At 27.1% G+C, this 12,409-nt stretch overlaps 1 protein-coding gene across 1 annotated transcript; it reads left to right on the top strand.

Moving 5' to 3' along the window:
* Nucleotides 1–8,519: 8,519 nt before the first annotated feature.
* LOC11445957 (acyl-coenzyme A thioesterase 13) lies at nucleotides 8,520–11,688 on the top strand. The gene is made up of 3 exons (XM_003627593.4): nucleotides 8,520–8,893; nucleotides 9,871–10,017; nucleotides 11,324–11,688. The coding sequence occupies exons 1-3, from the start codon at nucleotides 8,621–8,623 to the stop codon at nucleotides 11,465–11,467; spliced, it is 564 nt and encodes a 187-aa protein (XP_003627641.1). The 5' UTR covers nucleotides 8,520–8,620; the 3' UTR covers nucleotides 11,468–11,688.
* Nucleotides 11,689–12,409: the final 721 nt, after the last annotated feature.

Consider the following 12,409-nt stretch of genomic DNA (forward strand, 5'->3'; position numbering starts at 1 on the left):
CTTTTGATTTTTTTTTTTTTTGGGAGCAGTATTCATTTGAATATTTCTCGAGTAAACAGGTGTGTCACGATTGACATCATGAACGAATTATGAACAATTTGAATGCATATGCTCTATGATTCCTTCATCGGACTGATATCAGAGATGTTAATTATCAGATCTTGATGTCGTTATAACACTGTACGAAAGAGAAATATGCAAATGAAATGATTGAACAAAAATAAGGTACATATAGGTTAATAGTATAAGTAAAATATTATTTGAAGCAAATTAAAAAAAAATGATGTAATAAAACCAAAATTAGGCACTATGATTGGCTCAACAGCATAAAAATTACACATCTTAAACTTTCATTAGATTAAGAGTTACTATCATTTACGTATTAAAGTCAATTGTCTTACTTGATTGCTTCAATAATCATGAAATCATGAAAAAGATATCATTTATGTTGTAAAGAAAAATTTCGTGATCCAGTTGATTTTGTAACTATTTATTATTCATTTATCACAGTTTAATGATTGTCTAATCAAAATTAAAATAATTTGATGCAAATCAAAATATTGCCTAATTAAAATAAATTAAAATAATAGCAAAATTTGTCTTGTTTTTTTTGTCCAATAAGATCCAAGATTTGTAGCAACACCAGAATTACTCAGAATAGACTTTTTCCTTCCTTAACTCCTTAAATTTGTAGATAAGAGTTCTTTGAACACCTAAAAAAAAATTAATAGCAAAGGCATTCAATATTTTGTTGTCCGATTAGAAATATACAACTCTACAACGTATGCATTCATTAAGATATACAACTTCGTATGCATACATATACATATACAAATATTTCTGAGATGTTATACAACTTATTAGTTCTGTAAAATATACAACTCTAAAATATTTGCGGTGCCCCTAAAAAGAATATTCTTTATAGTGTTGAACTTCAATCCTTGTAGTGTCGTGCTTCTATTTTTTTGAATGAATTTAAATAACTGAAAAAAAATAGAACAAATCAAAAAAATTTAGACAAACCCAAAAAATAATTGGTTGAAGAACAACCAACATATTTCATTCCTTGCTAAAAAAAGAAGAAAATTGAACAAAAAAGAGACATAGTCTGAAACATATAGAGAGATAGCTTGAAAGATGTTTGAACATAAAATGATGGTTTTTAATATAATGCAAACTCAGAAGAATTAAGAACCAAAGAAAAATATGTGAGATTTAAAGAAGTCAGTTGTAGCAATATTTATAGGCACCATGATGAAAAATAGGGTGGAACCAACTTTGATCGGGTTGATATGATAGATGTAATTATATTTTGGTACCATGATAATTTTTTAAGAGTTTGACAACGCTATATGGAAGAGAAATAGGAAGATGGAATGATTGAAGAAACAAAAAGCATATGTAGATAAATGGGATAAGTAAAGTTCAATTTGATTAAATAAAAAAAATGATGCAAATAAACAAAACAACATATTCTAATTGGATTATAAGATAAAAGATGCCACATGCTACATTGTTATTGGTTTAAGTGTTAAAATGTGACGACGTTATAAAATTTGGTAAAATAGATGGAAACTTATACGGTATACCCGCAAATTACAGTGTACCGGTACTCTCACTTACAATTTTTATAAATTAACTATCATTTTTTTATGTAGAAAATAGGTGTTTGTTGACAGATATATTTTAGAAAATATCATTTTATAAGAAAAAACATCATTTCATTTTTTATAAAATTCATACTAATTTTTTTTTTACATTTAACTTTAAAAAATAATCAAAATTATCTATTATGAGTAATAAGTATTCAGAAAAATCAAATTTTATTGCGTTGACATTTTTGGTAAATAAGATTTAGTTATTATAATTATAGGTGATAGAAATAATTTTTTCCTACAAAAAATAACTCATTTAACTATTAATTTAAGAATTTGATGTACCAATGCATTCAAATGGTTGGGTGCACCATAGAATTTGTTTGAATGGATTTACAAAACCGTTGGAAAAAAACATTTACAAACGTATACTATATAAGTAGATATATACAGTTGAATTTTTTTTTTTTTTTTTGCAAACTTATACTATTAAACAGAATTAATAGACTTACTTATTTTTAGAAACATTTAAAAATTTATACTTATTTGTTTCATACCATTAAACATAATTGATTGAGATAATATATGCACTTAAATTAGAAACTGATTATTCTAAGGGTTAAATTAGAAACTGATATAATATGCATTTAAATTGAGACATTTCTATTAAAATTTGTGACGTATTTTTAATAAAAATGCAATCAATCAAATACTTATTTTTTCCTCTATTAGAAAATGAATTGTATAATACAAATATATAATATTAGTCTTTATATTATATTTAACTGGCTTATTTATTTTTTGATACCATTAAGAATTATTATTTTTGACATACCATTAAACCAATTTTTCATTCATATCATTTTTGTGGCAATTGAATTTTTGTTTTTTTTTACCATGTTAATTTTTCGTCTCTGTAACATAATAAAGTTAAGATATTTTTTTATTTTTTTGAAAAGATATAATTTAAGGTAATCAATTAGTATAGTAGATATTGTTTCAATTCAAAATAAAAATTGTGGAGATTTTATTTCTTTTTATTCCCTATGATTAATGCTAAATTACATTGACATTGTCTTGCGAAATGGATCATATGTGTAAACAATTTTTATGAGAAGGATTAGACATTGATGCTCATTAGAAAGGAGAAGTGACACACGTACATTTTAAAATCATGAAGCCAAATTTTTATAATAGAGATAAAGATTGTTTGGAGTATAATAATTATTCTCAAATAAATTATAAATATATAAAATGAATCAATGTTCTTAGGAGAAATAAATTAAGATAATATTATAGACCAGTTCAATCTCAACTTGAGAGCACTCACCCAGTCACAGTCGTCGTATATTAGCAAATAAAATCACTCTAATTTAGGTACTTTTGAATTATGTCTAAAAACTGAATTGATTATATATAAAAATGATTACAAACCATGGGCATGTATATATACACATCAAAATATGAATAAATTAAACAATAGATCATGGATAGAAAAATGTTTGATCTTAGTGTTACAATGGCAACCAAACGAAAATAACAAAAAAAATCAAAATCCATCATGAAATAAGTACAAATAGGAATCAAACACAATCACTGCAAAATCTCACAAAAATATTCAAATAGAATTGACCAACGATCTAAAGGTAAAATCTCAATGGAACATGAAACCAAATACTCACATATATTACAAATGAAGAAAAACCCAACAAATCGACATATTCTCTAAAAAAAAAGTATTTACATTTTCTAATTTTCTCTTGGCACATAAACATTTCATAATCTCCATGGTTAGATATATGGTATCCATCATAGGGTGAATATGTGAATTTGAACAAAATACATGGATATATACAACATGTAGTGGAGTAATATCATAAATTGAATCAATTTTCGAAATTAGAGTGATGAAAAAAATATGTTAAGAAGAAAAGTGTTTCAATAAAATAAAAGAGAGATTTTGAGAAGAATTTTAAAATTTTCGTAAGAATTCTGAATGATGTGAAAATGTTGAGACTGACAAACTATATTTATAGAAAAAAAATAAGCAAGTAAGTCACATCAATTATGCCCTTAATTTAGTAATGAATTTACTATCACATTAAATAAAAAAAATAATTTGAATAAAATATTCCATTTATTCTTTTGTCATTATAAGCCTTTTAGTCAACTTGCATAATCATGTCAATTACATACGTCTTGTACAAATTGTGTATTAATTGCACACAAAACTTAGAATTTCAGGATGACATGTGTACTATCAAAAAATATTAAGAGAAATGTATATAATAAAGATAAAGATAGAGATAGAGATAGAGATTCCATATCAATAAAAATGGGAATCAGTTCTTGGTTTAATTTCAAAGTAACTTTTTAAAAATTAACAACAAATTTGCTTAATTTTTTTTTGGTACCAATTCGTCCAAGACAAAGAATTTGTAAATTGCTATGAATAAGAAACTTCTATAATAAGCTGAAAAAATTCAATGTATATATTATAATATTTAAGGCTTTAATAACAAAATTAAGGCATTTTTTTTACAAAAATTTAAGGCATTGTTGTATTCTTAGAAATATTTTATCACAAATTAATTTTAGCGTATTTGGTCATATATATGAACAAAGATCGTTTGATTAAATGCTATAATATTTTCAAATGAAATTCAAGATGATAAAAAAAACTATTGGGACAAAGACTATCATTGAATTGAATAGAAAAGAAATGGTTTTTTAATATTAAATGTTAGTAATTAGTTGTTAGATTAATTTGTTTTGTTTCCCGAAACAAAATTAATTTTTTCTTCTTCGTCTGAGTTTGTACCAAGAACCTATAGCTTCATAGAAAAAACACAATCAAAGGAAACCAATAAATACATTAAAATAAAAGAAAAAAATGTCACGTCAACATGCTATGTTATGGTTGAAAGTTGAACGGAAAATCATACATTTTGTTTGTTAACAAATACGTGTATGATTGAAACCTTTGATGATTTAGTTAAATCTAATTGGTCAAAAATTATGACAAAGGGTACATGAATCCATTTGATTGAAAACATTGATAATAATTTGATGGCTGTCATTGAAACATGGGGGTAAATTAAAGGGTCATTGAAACATGATTAATGAGTAATCAAAAATTCATTTAGTTTTGTCATTTTAAGACTTTTGCAACTTTCCGCTTATAAATATGGGAATTAATAAAAATATTAATACAGTTTTAAAGCATATGTGATTATTAGTTTTAATAATAGAATGAATGATGGATACAAAAATACGATGTGAATAAAAAATTTATATTTTTTCACTTAAAAAACATAATAAATTAATAATATTTAATGTGATATTATTTTAATAATAGTATAAACTCGTTTAAATATTTAATTAGGATGAAGGAAATAAAATATAAATGATTGTTAAGTTTTTTTTTTTTTTTGAAAATGCACTTAAAATTTTAGGGTAGCACCTTGCTCCCTTTTAGTTAAAGAAAATGGAACTTTTAATTTTGACTCCAAAAACAAAAATCAAAGGTGTCATAAAATCGATTTTCTATTATGTAGTTCTTATCTTTTTCATTTCAAAGTTATCGATTCAACCAATTTTGTGAAAATGGATGCGTTTCTTCTTATATATCGATTGATTTCCATTTCAAGCATAAAGTAGCAAAAAATAAATCAAAATAATCACCAAAATAAAATATAAAAGAGCAAGATTTTAAAAGTAAAATAACAACATAAGAAAAATTAAACCAAAAAGAATAGATAGATAGAAAAAGTTGTGAGTATTAAGGGATTAAAATAAATCAAAAGGGGGATGAAAGTGATTATATTTGAACGTGGTGATAGAAATCCTTCGTATATATTCTAAGTTTTATGTGATGCATTTCTTCTTTTCTCTTAATTGGCTTCCATGTTCAAAATAAATATCCGAACAAAAACAAAAAAACATATAAACACCAAAAGAAAATTGAAAAGAGAATATGAATAAGAATCATCAACCTAAGAAATCACAATAAAATGGAACATAACAATAAGAAATGTTAAATAAACAATAAAACAATAAAAAAATAAACAAATAAAAGAAAATAGAATGGAGTAACCAAAAAAATAAAAAAATAAATAGAATGGGGTTGAAAGCAATGATTTTTTATGGGAGGAAGAGATAGATGAAAATAATAAAAAAACCAAATTGTTTATATATAGTGAAAAAATCATGTTATGATCAATTTTGATTGGCTCATGAAAAATAAATGAGTCATGATCCATTTTGATTGGATAATAGAAAAGGAATAAGTCAAGATTCATTTTCATTGGTTGATGGAGAAACATTAAATGAAATGGGAAGTATGAAGATGCCATGTGTACTTTTCAAAAAAAATAGTGTAAATATATATAATAAAGATAAAGATGCTACAGACAAATTTATTGGCTATGCAAAGTGAGTTTACTTTTTTAATTTGCATAACTTTACGTTTACTTTTTTTTATGTTTATTCATCAACTAATTAAAAGATTAATTAATATACATTATTTCTCCTATGCAATGCAGCATTCCTTTAGATATGGTGTTCTTTGTGGATACCGTTGCAGAAGATGCTTACCAAATAATTAATGATGATGGTGTATATGCTGGTGATATTTATGTTGCTCTCACATTCACTCCTGAGAAGGTAAATTCATACAAAATTTAGAGAATTAGAAAATAATAATTTAGTAAAATAATGTATTTTTTTTTTCATTTATAACTTTTTTATTTTTATTTTTAAATTTGTGTTCCCATTTTGAAATCAACTTTTAATTCTCAGAAGGACTAAGGTGCATGATAGCTATGATGGAAGGACTTGGAATACAAGAAAATTATGGTGGATGCAATGATTTATTAAATAATTGAATTTCATGAATCAAAGATTTGTCTTTACTTGTTTTTTTTATAGCATTATGCTTGAGTGTTTGTTAAATTGAATTTTGTGAACCACATTGTTGTCTCTACTTTAATTTCTTTCATACTTAAAGTTTTACAATATTGGTTTTGAAATTAGTTAATTATATTTCATACCCCAAAAGAAAACCAAAACATCACCACTTGAAATTTCTGCATGAAACACAATGAATCCAAAACTTTGATTTTCAGTTTTTGGATATATTAAACAAGAGAAATAAATGGAGTATATTTTTCTTTTCATTTAACTTGAGGTAACATGGAATTTAAAAGAAGCGTAAAGTAACGTTGCATTTGTTAAATAGAACGTATACTATAAGGGAGAGAAGATTATAAGTGTATCGTTCCCATTCTTTCTGTATGTCGAATGCTATTTAACGATTTTTTTGTTAACCATTTATGACGGTTTTTATGGACATTGTTAATGAATATTCTCGCCTAGAAAATAGAACTTACCATTTTAGTGGAGTCTCTCGGTTTCAATCATGTTTTTTTAATTCACAAAAGTAAACCAAGAGCTTCACCAACTTCAACGTACACACGGGTAAGAAATAACAAAACAACGTCCTTCCCCACCAAAACATGAAACTACACTTAAAAAAAAAAAAAAAAAAAAAAGAACATGTTATTAATGATAAAATCACATATGAAGCTGAGAAAGATTGGTCAATGGTTTGTAACCTTTCTTTGTAAACAAACCCTAATTCTCAACCTAGCGCTGCCTCCTTATATAGATGAATATTTAGTATTTATTTATTTTTTTTTTATAGGAAATTGATTATTATTTATTTTTTTATTCATTCAGTTATAGATATTTTGCAAATTCAATCTTTATTTCTATTAGATATATTTTATAAGTGAATATTAATTTATATTAGAGATGATTTATTAAAAATAAATGAATCTTTGTTACATTTTTTGACAAAATACTTTTTAATACTAGATATATATTTTATAAATGATGAATTGATCTTATCAGATTTTAAATTTTTTTGTGCTTTTTCCATAAGAAATGTGATTATTATTTAGTTTTTTTAATTTAGTTGAACATATTTTACAAATAAATATTTTTTTCTATTAGATATATATTATAATTGAATATTTTGTTTTATTAAATTTATAACTTTTTTATGGCTGTTTCCATAGAAATCTAATTATTATTTAGTTTTTATTTTATTTAGTTATACATATTTTGCAAAGGAATCTTTATTTCTATTAGATATATTTTATAAGTGAATATTTGTTTATATTATAGTTGATTTATTAAAAATAAATAATCTTTGTTACTTTTGTTTTTAGATACGTGTAAAAACCACTTATTTAGATTAATTGATATATGGAAAAAAAAAAACTTATTATTCTTAATTTAACTCATGATTGTTCAAATTTGAAAAAGTAAAATTCACTACTTTTAATAACATATAAAAGTAAAATGCATACAAATAATATGATAAAATTAAAGCGATCAGAATATCCATGCCTCCAAATCTGCAACATCGACGACTAAATCATGGATTGAATAGCCGATCTTTCAACGAAAATCAAATGAACACCGCAACAAGATGATGAATAAAATTGTCACACAAGATGACGAACAACGCATCGCCACACTCGACGAACTCACAAGGTAAAAAAACTTAGATCTGTATAAAATCCACTTATTTAGATTAATTGATATATGGAAGAAAAAAAAATTCTTATTATTCTTAATTTAACTAATCATGATTGTTCAAATTTGAAAAAGTAAAATTCACTACTTTTCATCATTTCTCATTACATAATTTTTATTTTTGTTTTCTTAATTAAACACCCTAAACATTTCCCTTAAAATAATCAAAATTTAATTAACATAACCATTTGTGAACTTCAGTAAAGTAAATATAAATATAATTTTCATAGTATGCAACAATTTAAACAATCAAAATTTATATTAAGTTTTTTGTTATAGAAATTGAATTGAATGAGAAACAAATTAATGGAGGGACCCAAATCACACTATCATGTGATAGTGATGCATCTCACAATGAATTGACCATAACAACATTGCTGATATTTTTCAGATCTCATTTCGCCCAAAAAAACTCAACTACTATGGCGACGAAACCTTCCTCCTCCACCACCACCACCACCGCCTCCGCTTCCGCCGTGGCTGAAACTTCTTCGGTGAAAATATCGCCGGAAGTTGACCCAAAGCATGTTTCGGAAACCCAATTGTTTGTTAAGCTAATGGGTATTGGTGCTCCGGTTCCTGAAAACTGTAACACAGATGGTTTCTTTGATTCTTTTCTTCGGAATTTCATCAAAGTTGATCAAATTCAACGTGGTCGGATCACTTGTACTGTTGTCGCCAAACCACCTATCTGTGTAACTTCCTTTTCTCTTTTCTTTCATTTTTTACTTAATGTTATTAATGTTATGTTGTTATTGTTGAAGAGTTTTTGTGTATTGGAAAAAAGTTACTGATAGGAAGACTTATAAGCTGAAAAATTCACTGTTTAGTAATTTTGAACCTTCTGGTTGTGAATTTGTCATTTTGGTTATTATATGAGAATTCACTTTTTAGGTTCATTGAACAACTGACAACTGACAAATACATTATTCATTATTCAGCGAACATAAAAAGTGAATTTTCTTATAATAAGGAATAGAGGTAATAATTTTGAATCTTCAAATAGACGATACAATGCCAATACATAGACACCAATAATAATTTAAGAAAATAAAAGTGATTGAATGGGCCGATGTCAGACAATAGACACCACTTTAAAGTAAATTGTATTGGTTGTGAATCTATCTTATTATGTATCCATCGATTTTAAATTGTGCTACACACACTCTATCTACGGTCTGCGCTGGGCTAGGAGAAACGTATCTACCGATAGGTTTGTCCCATCGGGAGAAACATTGCGATAAATTGAGGGCTTTTGAGCAAACATTAGGGGATTGCAGAATGACTCTTGGATTCAAATCAGATCGTTCACAAAATCTGTAGGTTTTGATTTTTTTGGAAATCCGAAATGACAAACTTGAAATTCTAACTGTTTTATCTTGGTCCAACAGTCACCTATGTGCTAATTGTGGGATTTTAGGGTATCTTAATTGCATGTAATCTTGATCCAAGTTTGACAACCTTGTATGCTTTATTAGTTTACTTTAAACTTAGCTGATTCTGTCACCTTAGAAAAGTCAATTTGAACTTTAGGCTCCAGCTCAGGCTAAGTGAATCTGCTACTTTTCTTGGTTCAAAGTTAAAAATTTGTCTGAAAATTGAGTGTATAATAACTTAAAATGTAATGTATTTGGAGACTGGAATTTTCTCATTTTCTTTGTCGGAATTGCAGAATGCCTATGGAACACTGCATGGAGGCGCTGTTGGGTCCTTAGTTGAAGTTCTGTCAACTGCTTGTGCTAGAACTGTAGTTGCTGAGGACAAGGAACTTTTTCTTGGGGAAATTAGCATTTCTTACCTCTCTGGCACTCCAATAAATGTGAGTTCTTATTTTCACTGGTGATTATTTCCTATGATGTCCATGACAATATTAGCTTGTGCTTGTTTTCAAGTTTGCAACCGTTTCACCATATGTTAATATGAAGCTCCTAGTCATTGCTTCACAATCTCGCCACACGTTCAACGTCCAATTGACTGCGTTTACATAGACATTTTTGTTACGTATCTTTCCTTCACCTATATTAGAATATATTCTTTCTACTGTGAATGTGTCACAAAAGAACACAGTTTTGTGTCTATAGGTAGTATGATGTAACGAAGATTTATCATATATTTTATATAAAAAAAAAAAAAAAAAAAAAGTACTGTTGTGTGTCTATAGTCGCACTGATACTTTGTACGTTTTGAAGTATATGTGCTTCATATATGTTAGATAAAAGGCACAGAATTCAACCCTTTAGAGTTTAGAATGGTTTATTATGCTGCCTGAGGAAATGCAATCCTCAGTTGCATTTCAAAACAGCAAAGCAAAGCCGAGGAGATTATAACGCAAGCAACTACTTCAGTTGCTTAGCATTTCCTCTGAAAATCTCTTTGTAATTTGGTTTAGTGTGTGATTAGGATCAATTTTTTCTAGAAGAATGATATTTTGACAACCAATTTTAAACAAATTTTAGTGACAACCTTTTTCCTCCCTTCTTATTTGGACAATAACAATAGAGAGAGAAAAATGAAGAGAGAGAATAAAAGTACAATGAGAGTATGAGAGAGAGAGAGAGAGAGAGAGAGAGAGAGAGAGAGTTGTCACAAAATTTGTTTAAAAATGGTTGTTCAAATATCATTTTTCTTTTTTCAATGGGATGCCTGAAGCCATAAAGGACTGTAACTGGTGAGTTATATTTTCTGGTTTTTTGGTTTCTTTGAAAGGACTTGAAAAATTAACTAACAAGTACAGGTTCTGCAGGGAAGATTTTGATCCTTGAGGGAAAATGCGTTTTATGTCTGAGACTTAGAATGTAATTGATAGTTGATAGTTGATGACCATAATTTCGCAGTCGCTAAATATGCCATATTAGTAATCTGCATTGACATTTTCTAGATGACACTTACACGGTTACACCTCTAGATTGCACATGTTGGTAAGGTGCATATGCAATTTAGAGCATCAAGTGAAATATCAAAATCCATTAAAAAAAAGTTAGATTTTGATTGTAAACAAAAAATAGCTTGTAAAACTGATGATGCTATGAATTTGTTCGAAATCAACTTTACTCTCTAGTTGCACCTTGTACTTTATAGCATCGAAACCAATATATATTTACCTCTTGGACTATATGCATATGCAGGAAGAAGTTGAAGCTAATGCCTCTGTGGTGAAGAGTGGAAGAAATTTGACTGTAGTTGCTCTTGAATTTAAACTGAAGAAAACTGGAAATTTGGTTTATCTTACTCATGCTACCTTCTATAACATGCCAGTTTCCAGATTATGATGACTTAGCTTTCTGGTGATTCTGCAATTCCATTTAATGTATGTAATGTAGCAAAATGCATTTGAAATTAATTTGGCTGATTCTTATCATATAAATACATGTATAGTATTATTCTCCTCTATATTGCTCATTACCATGGCCATTATGATTTGTGATGATAAATTTTCATGTAACGATGCTGATGTTGTTAAAAATAGAATATCATTTTTAATTTATCCAAAGTTTATGACTTATGGATTCATTTAGTTTGTATTAGAAATATTGTATTTGCAGTTGATATTCATTTAGTTTAGTGAGGAACAAAGATTTATGCTTTTGTCTAATCCTTTGCTATCTGGGTTATTCAGACTCATGATCAGTTTCTAAATTAAAATAAGATGAGAAGTTGTGTAGTTCAATTCCCTGATTTTTAAAAAATCCAACGCATCCGAAAAAAACATATTAATATATTTTATAAAAAAAATTGTGGTGATACACAATGTTGCTCCTCCGACTCCAACAAACCAACCTTATTTTTTCCTCCAGGTTCTCTTACATTTTCTTCATCGAGGGTGGTTTTGGGTCAACTTTTGACCTGAAATCACCCATCTTTATCTTTTTTCTCTATTTCAATCAAAATAAGTGTTTCTTACATGGTTCTAGTTTTTTCTTCATGATTTCATCAGTGTGCGGCAAAGTTCATTGTCTTGTGCTTGTTTGATTTTTTGTTTTGTTGTTGTGTTCATTTGATTTCTATTGAAAGATTGGCTATTCAATCAATGATTTAGACGTCACTGTTTCTGATTTGGAGACATATATATTTTGGACATTTTAATTTTATTATATTATTCGTAGTCATTTTGCTGTTAACTTGGATAATGTGAATTTGTTTGTAGATTCATCATTTACGATTTTAACGATTTTGAATTTTTATGTTTTTTGCGGTTATAAATTCATATTTAA

Source organism: Medicago truncatula, chromosome 8 (assembly GCF_003473485.1).
Source record: "Medicago truncatula cultivar Jemalong A17 chromosome 8, MtrunA17r5.0-ANR, whole genome shotgun sequence".
Lineage (NCBI taxonomy): Eukaryota > Viridiplantae > Streptophyta > Magnoliopsida > Fabales > Fabaceae > Medicago > Medicago truncatula.